At 50.4% G+C, this 15,864-nt stretch overlaps 1 protein-coding gene across 8 annotated transcripts in view; it reads left to right on the top strand.

Moving 5' to 3' along the window:
* NRP2 (neuropilin 2) overlaps positions 1-15,864 on the top strand; it is a 119,253-nt gene that overhangs the window by 89,089 nt on the left and 14,300 nt on the right. For 2 of the 8 annotated variants that reach the window (XM_036420873.2, XM_036420874.2), the window contains exon 16: positions 7,669-11,197. The exons of 4 other annotated variants lie outside the window; for them this stretch is intronic. In XM_036420873.2, coding sequence (XP_036276766.1) covers positions 7,669-7,949 — 281 coding nt within the window. In that variant the 3' untranslated portion in view covers positions 7,950-11,197. Of the gene's footprint in view, positions 1-7,668; positions 11,198-15,864 lie in introns of those variants that run through there. 2 more of the 8 variants (XR_004984825.2, XR_004984827.2) reach the window with 2 other exon arrangements.

Raw genomic sequence — 15,864 nt, 5'->3', positions numbered from 1 at the left:
AGATAAATAAAATCTCATCTGAGCCACGGTGCTCAATTAGCCAAAATAAGCACAGATCTCAGTGACTGGAAGGTAGGAATTCCCAGCGCTCCTGACGGGCTGGTTTAGGGGTTGAGCAAAGGCAGACGCGGGTGGCATGGGCTGGCCCATGGCTGCTGTCTTGGGACATAAAGAGCATCTTTGGAGGGAAGACACCACATCTCTGGGAGCAGAGACTCTGTTCCTCTGGCCAAGAGCAGGACCAGAATTGAGAATGGGTCATGACAATCCCATTGGCAAGGTGGACACGAAGTTCTGAACTGGTAGCCAGTGAACCCAGGGCCAGAGCCTTCTTTGGGGCGGAGGCCCAGGGCGCCTCGGTATGCAACTCGGATTCAGGCAACGCTTTCGCTTTGGGAGAGGAAAGAGGGTGTTTGCCCCCCGTCGGACATAGCTACCGGCATCCGGCCCCTCTCCTGGCCCAGGCAGAGGCAGACCCGTGGGGGCGGGGCCTGGGGATGAATCAGCTTTCGCCCTGAGAGAGAGAACCGGGCTGGGGCAGGCAGCCATGGAAAGTGGGTGGAAAGCACGGCTAAGAGCAGGCATTCACATTGTTGGTAGGTTTTCTTGAATGTAGGTTGTTTTTCTCTCCCGTTCTAAATTAACCAGGAGGCAGCCACATTCTCATTCTTCAGGGGAGAGACCAATGTACTGGGTAGATCTTGAAGGAAATGCAATCAAAGTGGCCTCTGGACCCGGGCTTATTAGCTATTCTTGATCTTTCCTAGTTTGAAGGCTGTTTTCATTTTCCGCCTCCGACACGCTTCTTGCCATGAAACATGTTCTTTTTCTATAAGTCGCCTTGTGCTTTCCACTCAGTGTGTACGCTGTCACCGTGCGGCAGGGTGTGAGTCAGTAATGAGGAGGGACACGCCACGGGAAGAAAGAGAAACGTGTGGAGGAGGGACAAGGAGAGAGAGTGAACCAGCCAGGCTGTCACGTGATTTTTAGAAAGACTTCTTTGCTGTTGTTATGAGTCACGTTTTAAACAATGTAGCTGGGTGTGTGTGTGTGTGTTGTTGTTTTTTTTTCTTTTCTTTTCTCTCTTTCCTTTTTTAACCACTGGCTATACACACACTGCTGTCGTGTATCTTTTTCTAGAATTTGAGCTTTAACAAATGAAAAACTGTGTAAAGAAGGGGGAGGGGAGGCAGGCAAGTGGTGTAATTAAGGTGATGGATTGTTTCCTCTTCACCAACCCTTTCTTTTTTCAACAAAAGGAAAAAGAATGATAAAGAAGCCAGTAAATATATATATAAAGCCCACAATCAGCGTTCTGTGGTGGTTGCTCAGGTGACTGTTGTTAGCAGCTCGCCGTGGAGGCGGGAGTCCTGGCTCACGCTGGAGGCTGTGGGCTTGGAAGGACACGGGACCCCGGGGCCTGGGTCTGGGACCGTCCCCGAGAGAGACCCGGGGACCTCCCGGGCTGGGCGCCCTGTGAGCAGCGGCTGTCAGGGAAGGGTGTCCACCACTGATGGTGCTACACGCTCCCTATGGCACCCACATTGCATGTCTCAGACCAGGTCTGAGGGTCCTAGGGCCCAGTCTCTTGGCTTCCACCTTCTGCAGTCCTCACAAGTTTTCTCCCGGTAAAACCAGCAGAAAGTGAACATCGGGGGCGTCTCTCATGGGCAGGGAGGGGAGAGAGCCATTGGGGGTAGAGACAGAGCCGGCGGGGGGTGACTAAGCCTCAGGTTTTAAGGCCCATCTCTTCCTTCCCATCCCCACTCTCCTCCCCTGTTGGCTGCCTCCCAGAGACCTTGCCCACCGGTGGCACGGCCCCCATCCCAGGGCACAGGACTCAGGGCTGGCCTCCACTTCCCACTCTCCCAGGCTTCTTCTCCCGCTGCTCTCTCTGCCGGGCGCACCTCTGAGTCCCAGGGAGGGTTCAATGGAGTTCATGCACGTAATCCTCCGGTGAAAGGCAGAGAAGTGCTCCTAAGCCCCGCCAGGGCCCGGACAGCCAGCTGTGCTGTGTGGCTCCCCGCCCTCCGGCTCCGCTGCCAGATGCAGCCTAGAGGCCTGGAGCTCAGATGTGTGTACAGGGACTGCCAGAGGGAACACAGGAGCGTTCTCTGTGGGTTGCTGGTGTATGTTGCCTCTTCTGCCCGAGGCTGGCACACCCCCTCCTGCAGGTTCACCTGCCAGCTAAGCAGGGGCCAGCAGCCGCCTCTCTTGGGGGGGGGGGGGACATTCTTCCTTGGACTTTTCCTCTCTCCACGTACAGAAAGGACAGTCACATGAGTGCCTGAAAGGACAAGATGTGCCCGAGACTTCAACCAGCCAACCACAGATCTGAATGGAGAGGCACTGTACTTAGTTATTTTTTGATGCAATTAATACAACTTTTATCCAAGCAGCTCTACTACAGGGTGCGGTTCAGGTGGCTTTGTTAAAAGAGGGAAGGAAACAAAAATACCTTTAGCACTTTGCATCTTTATGCAAATTTTACAGGCTTTTTAATTTTTATTCATTCATTTATTTATTTTTGTCTACATTCACCCACTGAGCATGGGTTTTAAGTTTTTAAGCAAAATGAGAACAGCAACCTAGAAGGCTCTTTTTACATAAGTCCATATCCTATGTAAAGAAAAAAAATAAGAACATTTTGGATAGATGGGGGTCCGAGTAGTGTCTGCCAGCTCGGCATAAACCCTCCGCTGACCCTCCGTGCCCTGCTCAAGAGGCAAATCCCAAGAGCCATCTCTCAGGGATATTTCATGCTTCTCCTTTCTCTTTCCAAACACGCCACATTCTTCCACTATCTTCTGTAAACTTCTCTGGAGGAGCCAACTTTTTTTTTTTTTTTTTTTTTTTTTTTTTTGGCTTGTTTAATCTCCCAAATTAAATAAGCCTTTTATCTGCCATGCGCCTTCACTGACACTTCACTAGCGTTTTCAGCCTATCCAAAAGGACTGCCCAGACAGGCCAGGCCCCCGCAGTGCGTGCTTGCATCGAGCCTTTTTTCCCCCGTTCTGAGACGATTCACCGCTGTTGTCTTTCAGAACATTGCTTTAGGAAGCCAGGGCCCCCCGGGTCCGGGAGGAAGGCCGTAACTTCGCTGTGACTCAGTGAGGACCCGCCTGGCAGGGACGGTCCTCAGACAGGTCCCGACAGAGGCAGGCGGTGGGGAGGGAGGGGCCGTGTCCTGTCCATGACAGGGTCCGGCAGAACAGTGACTGGGCGCTAGGAGACTCGGTGCTCAGCCCCGGCCTGTAGCACAGAGGGCCGGGAGCAGTGTGGGCACGGACGAGGGGACCACGTCCAAAGTGTGCAGTGCCAGCATCGGGGTGGGCCGGGTCCTGCCTCTGGACGGTGGCATCTCTAGGGTTTCACTGCTGCTCTGCCCTCCTCCTCCGTTCTCCTCCAGGGGAAAGCAGGAGGACATCACTTACACTCCCAGATGCTCAGGCCTCCTGTCTGAGAGTCAGGAGAAGTCACCGGGATCATTCACACGAAGCCCACAGCCCAGGCCAGTGGTCGGCAAACTCATTAGTCAGCAGAGCCACATATCAACAGCGCCACGACTGAAATGTCTTTGGAGAGCCACATTTTTTAAAGTTAAACTTCTTCTAACGCCATTTCTTCAAAATAGACCTGCCCAGGCCGTGGTATTTTGTGGAAGAGCCACACTCAAGGGGCCAAAGAGCCGCATGGAGCTCGTGAGCCACAGTTTGCCGACTACTCTGTGTTGCTGCTGTCCTGGTCAAGTTTCCCAGTTAAATACCTCTCTGCCGGGCAGGGGCACCACACACTGTGTAACCGTTCTCCCTAATCTCCCTCCCACGCGTGGCTTCTTGGCATTTATTGTTTCTCCAAATCCAAACACTGTGCGTTCATGTCACCCCCTCTCCCGGCGGCTCAGAGCCTCTACCGATGAGGGCCTGTTCAGCCTGTCAAATACATTTGCAATTACTGCCTCTTTAAACATGTTTCTCATTTTCTCACAGAAGGAGACAACTCTGTGGAGAATTGGGGTGGGGGGGGTGGGCGGCGGTTAATAAAAAATAGTTCAGGTGTTGATTTTCCAATTGGGGAAACAGACGCACGTGAGTAAGCAGTAGAAGTGGGAGCAGCCAGAGAGGGCGATAGGTCAGCACCTGACCAGCTCTAGGAGGGGCCGAAGCCCCACCTGCGCTCTTTCCTCCCACGCTGGGGACCAGGCCCAGGCGTCTTTGTTGTAAAGCAGCGGCCCAGTCACTCGCCAGCCTTGGCACCTGGTGCCTGGAGGGTCTACCTGGTAGAGGCGCCATGTGAACGTGCAGACTCCCCGGCACTTCCCAGGAATAACAGTCCGATGAAGTGCCAGCGGGTCATTATCACGTCTGCATTTAGTCCAGAACACATCCCCCCATCCGTGCATCCCTCCGCTGCTCTGATGTCTGCGGGGTTGCTGCTGTGGTCTGGGAAGACAAGGCACGATCTTTTCTGGCAAACAGCAGCCTTGTCAGCATAGCGCCCACAGAGCCAAACTCAAACCAGCCATCCACCCGCCTGGGGGAGTGGAGTCCCTTTAGCTGGAGAACATTCTGAGCAACTCTGGCCCCCAACTGCAGGTCACCCCGAGATTGCCTGTGGGAGATGAGGGGAGGGTTAGGAGATGTCTCTTCTCTTTCCTAACTCCCTTCACATTAAAAGCACAAAGCCATGGAGCATGGTTCCTCATCTCTCCAAACCAGTGTCGAAGGAAAATGTTTCAATAACCAATTCAGTGTCCCTGACATGCCTTTGGTCACCCAAGCTTTCTACACATTGATCAACATTTGGGGGAGGAGAATCTTACTTGCAAAGGGAATAGGGTCTTAAACCCAAAGTGGAGATTGTCTTCCTAAGCAGAGAGAGCGCTGAGGCCAAGGATTCATCTCTGATTCTGTGTACACCACGTGTTGTAATTCTACCTTCCTCCAGGGGGCGCCCTAGATCCTCCCCTGTGTGCCTGACTTTGTCTCTATCGTAAGAAACCCGTCAAGGGGTAGCACTAAGGCTGCCACATCCCTCCTCAGCCCTAGCACTCTGAGCCCTGGGTGGTACATTTAAGGTGGAAAGCCAGGATCTTGGCGGGAGGAAAGCAAAAACCCTTGAACTGAGACGAGGCGGTGATGGAGGGAATGTGGGCAGTGGTGACCATTTTCCGCTAGACAGAAATTTGTGCTCCTGCCTTTGTGGTCTGGTCAGGTGCTCCCCATGGGGAATTAATCCCTGCAGATGTGTGGCCTGCCTGTCCTCTCGCAGGTGAGCTGGCATCTCATTAGGTACCAGCCCTCACTGAGCAGCAAAATCGAAATCAGAGGCAAACCCAGGACGCCCTTTGGGGGCCGAGGAACTTGGGGCCGCCCCTGCGCACTTTGTTGTTCCTCGTGCTTTCTTCCCAGCCCGCAGGAAAACCGGGATGGTTGTCAGGCAGCGGGAACGCTGGTGTCCTGAATCACGAGTTGACACCAGTCCGATGTGACTCGAGAGCTGGCCGCTTCAAGGCGCTCTTTTCAGCCCTTGCTTTCCTTTGCTGTTTCTATGCATCATTTTTAAGATGGTCAAGGGGGGAGGGGGAAGGCACCTTCTCAGCTACAGTGAAGAAATTATTAAAAGATAAAATGGCATCCGAAACTGGTTTGGCTCAATGGATATTAATAGCATCGGTCTGTGAACTGAAAGGTCCCAGGTTCGATTCCATTCTGGGGCATGTACCTTGGTTGCGGGGCACATCCCCAGTAGAGGGTATGCAGGAGGCAGCTGGTTGATGTTTCTCTCTCATCGATGTTTCTAGCTCTCTATCCCTCTCCCTTCCTCTCTGTAAAAAATCAATAATATATATATATATATATATATATATTTTTTTTTTTTTTTAAAAAGAAGAGAAACGCAGACCAGGCGATGATGATGAAGAAGGCCGCGTAGGCAGGGGCATGGAGAGGGCATCCTGGGATTCTGGGGCCCTTTCCACCTCCGGGGCTGTGTGTGTGGTCACGGCTGCCAGGGCATGTGCTGTGTGATGCATCCTTGTCAGAGCTCCTCCGATCCTGTGGCACTTGTGACAGCCTGAGGGGCAGCAGCGAGCTCTGCCGCGTGGTAGAAGGGACCCGAGGACTAGAGGGAGCCACATGAAGATCTGAGGAGGTGGACAGGCTCTGAAATATTGTCCAAGAAACAGGTTCTCCTTTTCCTGCCACTTCTGAGCAGACAGCAGACGGTCTGACCCGCCCCTCGGCGATCTCCAATCAAAGAGGGGAGTTCTGGTGTTTGGGCTGCAGGCGTGGGCGAGCACGGACTTGGCAATAGAAGCCCTTTGCCTCTGTTCAGTCTTTTAACCACGAGCATTTTCTGGGTCCTTCTCTGTGCGTCCCCGGGTAGAAACCAAGATGAGAAACTCATTCTTCGCCTGCTCGAGGAGCTCTGCGTCTCACGGGGGAGGCCTGAAACTACAAGTGAGCTCTGTCTGTGTCGAGCAGAGAAACACCCACAGAGTAGGATCAGCGAGGCATGGAGAAGGCCCCAGCATGGCCGCGGCCCCCCACTGGGTAGCCCATGGATAGAGAAGATTCCTCCTTCTACCCACTGGCATCTGATGCAAGCAGCTAGGGAGGCATTTTCATAGGTTAGGCATATATCATTTTTCAGAAGTAAAGATCATGTCTGGTTTTGGCAGGCTCAGAAGCTCCTAGTCCCATCCCGGGCCAGATCCTCATCTGATGTAAATCTCCGGGAGAAACACGTTGTAGTACTGTTTTGCATCAAGTGGGACTGCAGCCAGTCATTCCCCAGAGTTACCCTGGGCTTAAATCTACTACATCATCTCCATGGCAACCAGAGGCAGGCCAGCAAATGTGGTTGCCTTCTAAATCCTCTGCTAGCTTCTCTTCCCTCCCCTGTCTTCTCTGTGATGAAGAATGATCTCCCTCCCTTAGCCCTCACTCACTCTCGCTCTCACACACCCACCATCGTTTTGTGGCCACATTTTTTTGTTGTTGTTGCAACATCCTTCCAATCAGATTTTAAAATCCTCTGTGCAATTAAAAAAAAAAATGAATCGTTAGTCATTGCTTGACAGTGGTAATTGGCCTGTTTGGACAAGACCAGGCTGATTTCAGTGGGCATGGGAGCCTTGGCAATCCAAAGTGGAATTTGCCTTCAAGTCGAGCCAGCCTAATTAATACGTTGTTTGAAAATGCTAGCCAGCCCGACCAAATGCTGTATTTCCACCCATTCAGGGAACCAGCCTTACGGAATCCCAGAAGTCATATCAACATCATTTGTGTGTGTGTGTGTGTGTGTGTGTAAATTATACCGATTCCATGTATTATAGCGTAATTGTGATGGAACAGAAGGAAGAGAAGAGAAGATCTTGGTTGAATCCCATACTTACTACCTACTTGCTGCATAACCACTGTTGGTTTAACCTCTCTGAGCCTCTATCTCCTCATCTGTACAATGGGTCTGACAGGACGTACCTCAAAGGTTGTGAATAGAAGTACTTGTTACGAACTAGATACTTGGTGTCATCTTATTCCCTTGTCCCCTTCCCTACCCACTCCAAAGCATGTGTGTGTTTTCTTTTTTTTTTTTTTTAATTAATTTTTTTAATTAGTCTGCATGCTCTCAGCCTAGCAACACTCTTCTGTGTCTCTCCACCAGGGGGCACCCTCCTACCAGGGAGCGAGCCCACAGTGGACACGGTGCCCGTGCAGCCCATCCCAGCCTACTGGTATTACGTTATGGCCGCCGGGGGTGCCGTGCTGGTGCTGGTCTCCGTCGCGCTGGCCCTGGTGCTCCACTACCACCGGTTCCGCTATGCGGCCAAGAAGACCGATCACTCCATCACCTACAAAACCTCCCACTACACCAACGCGGCCCCTCTGGCGGTGGAGCCCACCCTAACCATTAAGCTAGAGCAAGACCGCCCCTCGCACTGCTGAGGCCGAAGCAAGGACAGCACCCAAAACAAACAAGAAAGACTGCAGACACGTTGCCTCGATTTTTGCACTTTTTCCTCCTCGCCTAGTCTCTGTGTGAACCCTCAGACATCTCTCTCTTGGGGCCCAAACCCTGTGCACTCTTATCCATCCCGACCATTATTCTTCAGTTCTTTTTTGTTGTTGTTGTTCTTTTTTTGTTCTTTTTGTCCTTCTGTTGATTCCAATCCAACCCACCGACCAACCCAACCCAACTCTAATGTTGCATCTTGGACTGGAGAAGAGATACACCCCTAAGCACTTCACAGCTCAAGGCTCAGCTGGTTTCTTCCAGAGACTGGTCCCCTGAAGTCCCCTTGCCTTACCCTCTCCCCCTCCCGGCGGACCGGAGGGCGTCCTGGATCTGTGTTTGTACATAGCATACATTCTGCGCGTGTGAGTAGCTCTGCGTGTGCGTGGGTGTGAGAGAGACCGGTTCATTGTCGGGGTGGGGTGGGGAGTGTGTGGGTGTGTGGAGAGAGGGCCCCCTTTATTGTGTTACTTCTCCAGTGAGGGGGTACATTTGACAAGAAAATGATATACTGTCCTAGTTTTGTTTACTTGGAGAAGAGGTTGAAGCTTTTTGTTGCCTTATCTAGCTCTGGCTGGCTTTCTGTTGGCTACCATTGTCATCTCCTGGCACCTAAAAAACCTTGAGGCCACATGGACCCAAATGTGGCCTCTCCCAACCCCATCCCAAAACCCCGTCCCCCACCCCTGCCCCAAGAGGAAGGTTCCCTGTGCACTCAGACATGACCCCCTGTCGTGTCTCCTGGTGTCTTTGAAGTCACGAGACAACAGCCATTGGGTGCGAGTGGAACCACCTCAGCTTCTGGCCCTGAAGCAGATCTGTCTCATGTTGCCTTACAAAGAGAAGCTCATAATGAATGTTTTGCTGTTATCAGTTAAGTCCAATCTTGGAGTAAGTCATAGCAAATGACCGACCTGAGACCGATGTAGGGAAAGCAGTAGTAGCTTGTTGACAGTAGGAGGAGGTGGGGGAGAGAAGGCGGAAGAGGGAGGGACTGAAATGTTCTCTTTAAGTCTCCTCGCCAGAGAGGGATCCTTGTGCCCAACCTTAAGGGGAGTTGAGTCAGACGGTTACGAACCACATCCCTTGGTATTATATCGGCCACTGTGATAGCAGCGCTTGTAAAATAGGGGGGAAAGGGATCATTTGCTTTCTTTCATGGTGTTGATGTGTGCCTGAACCTACAGCCACTAATATATAAGGCTGTCCACCTGACTTATCTGAATATGGTGAGAGAATAAAGAGTAATCATTTTTTAAATGTACCAATGTGCTACCCCTTAACACATCTGGCAAGTCCACCCTCCTCAGCCGGCCCAGCATTTCCAGATGTGGCCTCATGGGCAGGAGAAGGTGTGATGAAGATAAATCTGTTGCTGCTCATGTGTCCTCTAAGCAACAGGAAAAGGGATGTTGGAGATAAACGGCCTAAAGATAGTGTGCAAAGGATAGATTCAATAATGAAGTCAGTTTCATTGATAGAAATCGAGCATTTTAAAGAGGTTCACAGTGTACTGGGGCTCCTCCTTGGGGGTGTTTATTTCTCACCTTCCTGCTAGGAATCCCCTGGGGGAAGTATAGCATCCTCTCCGAAGAAGGTGGCCTGGGCTCAAAGCTTTAGGTACCTTCTGAGAACAAAATGCTAAGGATAGATCTTTTTATTTTTATTTTTGGCTGCTTGGCAGGGAGAGACTTTATCGACATTCTTTCAGAGTATCCCCATCACTCCCTCTAGCACACACTCACTTCAGCATCTGGTTTGTTTCATCCTTCTGAAAGAGTGGTGCTCTCCCACTCCCAGTCTATTTCAAAGGGCGGCTCTGTCTCAGGCACAGCAGCCCTGCCAAGAAAAGGAAAGATGAAAGGCTCGAAGGTGAGCCACCTTGAGATTTCAAGAAGAATCCTAGCCCAGCCGAAGACTGCAGGGAGAAGTAGGGGGAGGAGGAGGGGCCGGAGCCAGGGCACCCTGTGATGACTTCCATGCCGGTCACTAAGGGCCTGTCTCGCAGGAACGATCGGCATCCCTATTGGAGCCCCCTGGAGCTGTGTCAGGAAATTACACCTGGAGAATCCAGCCAGTGTAGCAACGGTCTTGAGTTACCATATACCCTTGAGGATTTCCCTTCTTTAAACGAAGACAACAACCTTTGTGAACTTGCTGTATCTTTATCGGAAGCCCCATGTGGTGGCATCATCATTACGTACATGCCATAGTTGAGGATATGAGGCTGCTCAAATCTTTATGAATCCCATGATGCACTTCAGCTGGGGTTGTCATTCTATTCTCTCTCTCTCTCTCTCTCTCTCTCTCTCTCTCTCTCTCTCTCTCTCTCTCTCTCTCTCTCTCTCTGTCTCTCTCTCTCTCAATCTCTCTCTCTCTCCCTTCTCTCTCAGCCCAAGCAACTTTCATAGTATTACCCAGGTACTATGCTAAAAGGGCAGCTCTTCTACGAAATCATGCCTTGCAGCTTTAAAAAACAAAATTCTGCATTTCATAGAGGGAGGGAGGGTTGCTCTCGCCTAAGAAAAATAAATTGGGCAGGTGACTGCATGCGTGCATGTGTTTAGAGTTGCTTCAAAGAAGACAAGGAGGTAATAGCAACTAAGAAAATATAAGTGAGTGAATGAATGGATTGAAGGTCTCGCTCGGGCTGCTAAAGTTTTTGCCTTAGTAGAGGTTTCATATCAACAGACCCAGGAAGGAAGCCCTGATCGTCGGGTGAAAATCCCTTCCTTGACATTGTGCTGCCATTGCTGTCCCCTAATTGCTGGCAAAGGCAGGAAAAAAAAAATCATATCATTGCCATTAACCAAACAGGATGCTTAAAATAAAGTAAAACTGTCCTTTCCGTTGTCCTACCATTGAGGGATTAAAGCCAGATTAGGATAGGAAATTAATGTTTCTGAGGTTGATACCCCGTTTCTAAAAGGACCCTGTCTTGAAAATGGAACTAGCAGGCAAGCAAACACCTAAATAATCGAAAGTTACCAAAGAACAACAAGAAAACAAAACAAGAAAACATAAACATTTTAACTTCCTGTTCTGATCCCCTCTCCCTATAGCTGTGACAACTCTTGCATTGCTCAGTTGCCTGTGTGTCGAATTCACTTGTGGACATTGGAAACTATTTGAAAATGTATTGTTGTGGAATGTAATAAAATGATAATATTTTTTATACAAACATCTGGGTTTTTTTTTTTTTTCCTTCTCTTTTGCCCGTGAGAACAAAGTGGAAATGTAGGCTTTGAACAGATTGATGTTCTCAGAGCCTACAGGTTGTCTGTCTTCTGAGCTGCAGGGCATTGCTGTGGGCGGTGGGTGGGTTTGCTCCTTGAGGATGAATGCCAGCTTCCCTTCCCTTTAGTTTTATTACTGCTTGTTAGAAATTTATCCAATTTGTGCAGCTGAGCCAACTTTTATGATTGGTGTGGGATTTTGCAAAAGTTGCTAAGTGCTAAATTGTTCGATGTGATTTCCACAAAATTTTTCTTGATGGAAAACCCCTGGAGACTGGATTCTATTTTTCAAAGGGCCCCAGGAGTAATGGGACCAGGGAGGCCAAAAGGTGTGCTCGACTCTATGAAAAGGCGGCGTCTTGGGCCTCGCCTACCTAATTATTATTTCCAGAGCAAGGGGGAGCTCCCATTTCTGAGCACTATTGCAGACAAAATGGAAACTTGTAGCATATTCAAGGCTCAGAGATATTCCTGACTTCATTTTGGAGCAAGTCGTGAAGATAATGATAAATTACTGTGGTCCTGAACTTTTATGGAAGGGACATTCCTTTAAAACTTTTAGGAGAGGGACTGGGGAAACTTATTCCAAAAGCCATGTTGTCGACAGGCATTTTTCTTTGGTTCTCCTCTTTGGGTTGTCAGTGATGAGTTATATAAAACTAGAGGCCTGGTGCATGAAATTCATACCAGGGCTGCACCCTCTCAAAATCCACAGGATTGGGCCTGAACCAGCAGTTAGACATCTCTTGTAATCGGGACTCCTGGCCCCTAAAAGCTTGCCTGCCTGCCTGCCTCTGACCTCTCATCTGCTTGACTGATGGCCCCTATCCACTTGCCTGCCTGATTGATCATCCCTAACTGCCTCTGCCTGCCTGCCTGCCTGATTGCCCCTAAACACTCTCCCTGCCTCCCTGATTGCCTCTAACCTCCTCTGCCTCTCTGATCACCCTTAACCACTCTGCCTGCCTCCCTGATCACCCCTAACCACTCACTGGGGGAGGGGGGGGGGAGAGAAAGCTGCCAGCCAGGATGACAGACCATGGTCTTCTGATCTCTGATTGTTCTGGTCGTTCTGCTGTTTTGTTCGCTGGGATATTTCACCAGAATATTTCAATCATGGTGGGAGGGGGGGAAATCTAGGAATTGCAACCTCCCCGTTGTTGAATGCTTCTAGAATGTGGTCAAAAAGAGGTTGTGAAAGGATTTTTCCACCACCCCCTATTGGTGGAGCATTTCTTCAACGCAGGAGCCTTCCTCAGGGGTCTGAGAACCATGATTCAGGGTCTTAAAGGGACATATCCAAGAGGCCCAATTTCCGCCCAAGTCCTTTTTCCCTCTTTAAACGTAGGTCCAGGAAAAGATGCTCTTACAGCTTATAAAACCTCTTATAAAACCTCCCAGGGATGCCCAGAGGAAACGGGCTCCTGGTTTTCAGGTCTCAGAGGCAGCTCTGACAGTACAGATGGCTCCACAGATGTCCCCGTCGGTCCCGGGCAGGGAGCAGAGAAGACTGTCCATGGCGAGAGGCTCGTTTGCTCCTCTAATGACAGGCATGATTGCCCATTTTGTCTGAGTAACATTTGGCTTTCCTTTTTAAAGCCATTTGTCCCCATTAGTAAAGTATTTCTTTCAGGCAAAGACCCAGGCTCAGCCACCATTTTCCTGAGCTGGCCTGGGACCAAATTTGCCAGACTAAACTAAATGAACCATCGTGCATGCTCCGTTAGCATTGCTGTTTTTGGAGCCCCCTTGGAGAATTCCATCCTTGCCCTTCCTGCCTTGGTTCTAGCCCCACGGCTCATTCTAGAGGAACTTTCTCTGCCCCAAAAGGAGAAAGGCTGTGAGGCCTCTGATCTTAGGTGTCCATGCAGCACTATAATCAGTGTGTTATTTCAGACCACGCTCAAGCATAAATGTTGCAGAAATTGTGTTTCCATGGGTCATAAATACCAGATGCCACGGCCCCGTATGGCCTGTTTGGGCTCCTACCTGGCCCTTTATGATGCTTTCAATGAGTGTTTTTGCTGTGGAAGCGAGACCTGCCCTCCTGCCCGGGTAAACGAAACCCCGCCGGTCTGCCGCGGCCCGTTTACTGCCCCTCCTCCCCGACTCTGCGGTGGTTTTGCACCAACACCATGGCCTTTCTGTAATCGTGGATGGAGAGGGCTTCATCGTTGAGCTTTGATTTGTCTGCGTGGTGGGCTGCACACCTGAGCCAGTCTTCAGGCCTGTCCACGCGGCTCATTTTCTCTCTAATGGTGCACATCGCTGGGCTTCTCACAGCTGTAGTTTGCCTTTCATCCACGCCAGTGGCAGCCCAAAGAAAACACACAACAAATCCAAGCAGCGAACACGGAGGGGAGGGGACGCCAGCTCATGGCCTTACTGTTGGCAGGGAGAGGCATCACCTTATATAAATAAATTAAAAGCTGGGAGGGTGTAGGAATGAATGAAGCCTGACAGCTTCCGCCCACTGGGGTGCGTCTGGAGGTTAGATGTAAGCAGAAGCCTGCACCCTCAGAAGGCATGAGGCCGCAGCCCTGGGCCAGAGCACATTTGTACTAACTGGGGAGCTCTGCTTGGCCCCAAACCTAAGCAGTGAAGTGAGGCAAGGTTTGGGGGATCGTCAAAGAGCAAAACCCCTTTTAGCATGGAATGCTGTTTCTGGAGAATATGTGCCTCGGGCAAACCAGCAAAAACCATTCTTTCCCCAAGGCCAGTGGGTGGGCAGGAAACCCAGAATCCTTCTCCTCTCTTCTGGGTAAAGTAGTATTTCTTGGGAGGTTTTTTGTTTTGTTTTGTTCCCCCCCCCCCCCCCCCCAATTTGACCTTCAAGAGTTCAAAAAACCTTCATGCCCAATTTTGTGGTTTGGTTTGGTTGGGGTTTGTTTTCGTTCTGCATAAATGGTACCATAGCCTTCGCACTCTTTGTTGGACAACTTGCTTGTTTTCACTTTAACAAAGTGTCAAGGTTACATCAGTTCACATGGGCAAATTTACCCCACCCTCTAGCTGCTGTAGAATATAATAGTTTATTAAGTGCTCCCCTATTGGTGAGCATTCAGGTTGTGTCCAGTTTTCTTCTTGTTTATTTTTTACCATTATAAGCAATACTAGAGACCCAGTGCTCAGCCCAGCCTACACCCTCTCCAATCTGGGACCCCTCAAGGGATGTCTGACTGCACGTTTAGGCCTGATCCCGATGGGCAGTCAGACATCCTTCTCACAATCCAGGACTGCTGGCTCCCAACCGCTCGCCTGCTTGCCTGTCTGATTGCCCCTAACCATTTTTGCCTGCCAGCCTGATCATCCCTTAATCACTCCCCTGCCAGCGTGGTTGACAGTTAACTGCTCCCCTGCTGACCCGATTGCCCCTACTGCTCTCCTATGCCAGCCTGTTCACCCCTAACTGTCCTCCCTTGCAGGCCTGGTCACTCCCGCTGCCCTCTTCTACCGGCCTGGTCCCCCTCACAACTGCCCTCCCCTGCAGGCCTGGTCCTCCCCACAACTGTCCTCTCCTATAGGCGTGGGTCCCCCCCACCTGTCCTCCCCTGCAGGCCTGGTCCCTCCTGATTGCCCTCCCCTGCTGGCCTGTTTGCCCACAACTGCCCTCCCCTGACAGCCATCTTGTGGCAGCCATCTTATGTCCATATGGGGGCGGCCATCTTGTGTGTTGGAATTATGGTCAATTTGCATATTACCTCTTTATTAGTTAGGATTGCAGTGAACATCCTTTAAGTGAACTCTGTATACATGTTTGTCTCCAATAGCAAGTCTGGGTTACATTGTGTGCCTGATTTCATTTTCATACATGCTTCAGATGGCTACGGGTTTCCTTTTAAATAGACCTGTACCCATTTGAGAGGGCAGCAAGGTCGTGGACAGCAGAGAGCCTCCCAGGTCACACTTGCACGAGCCACATAATCTCTTTGACAGTCTCCCTTTCTCTAAAGTGGGCGGAGTGCTTACAAGAGAAGACTTTGGGTAGCTTTGGCCAAAGAGAATTTTAATCCCAAAGATTTAAAAAACAAAACAAAACACTTCCAATATGCAGAGAATGTGGGCCTGGCTGCACATGGCAGCTCACCGGAGCCGTCACAACTGTGGCCCAAGAGTGAATTCTGTTCTGGGGTTCAGCAGGCAGAGGCCTGTTCTTCATGATTAATGAGTTCCACTTGGTTTACTCAAAGAGTGGCTGTGCTATGCCTTGCTGTTATTTATTTATGTTTTCTACTAAAAAATTCATGTAAAACCATCCTTTAAGGTCAGTGCACAGTACTGTGCTGCAGACTAAAATGTTCCAGCTGCCACAAGTAGGTCTACATGCCAACCGAGATTCTCCAGTCCTTGAGCTAAAAGGCGGTGTCCAGCTTCCTTCAGGGAGGTTCGGGCTGGTGTGACCCGAGGAAAGACAGCAGGCGATGAGGCTGTTTTCTAGCGGGAGGTTTATATGTGCAGGCAAAGCCACTTGCCCCAAATGGCTCCAGGCAGGAGTGGCAGATGGGAGAGAAAACAAGGGACCTGTTAGTTCCAAACACCGTTTCTTCCAAGAGCACTACCCTGTTTCCACGAGGCACTAAGACAAAGGGGTCATGAAAATGGGACTCTGAGC

This window comes from Pipistrellus kuhlii, unplaced genomic scaffold, assembly GCF_014108245.1.
Source record: "Pipistrellus kuhlii isolate mPipKuh1 unplaced genomic scaffold, mPipKuh1.p scaffold_m20_p_7, whole genome shotgun sequence".
In the NCBI taxonomy this organism is placed as follows: Eukaryota; Metazoa; Chordata; class Mammalia; order Chiroptera; family Vespertilionidae; genus Pipistrellus; species Pipistrellus kuhlii.
The sequence above is the reverse complement of the archived record's forward strand: the minus strand, read 5'-3'. Positions and strand labels throughout refer to the sequence as shown.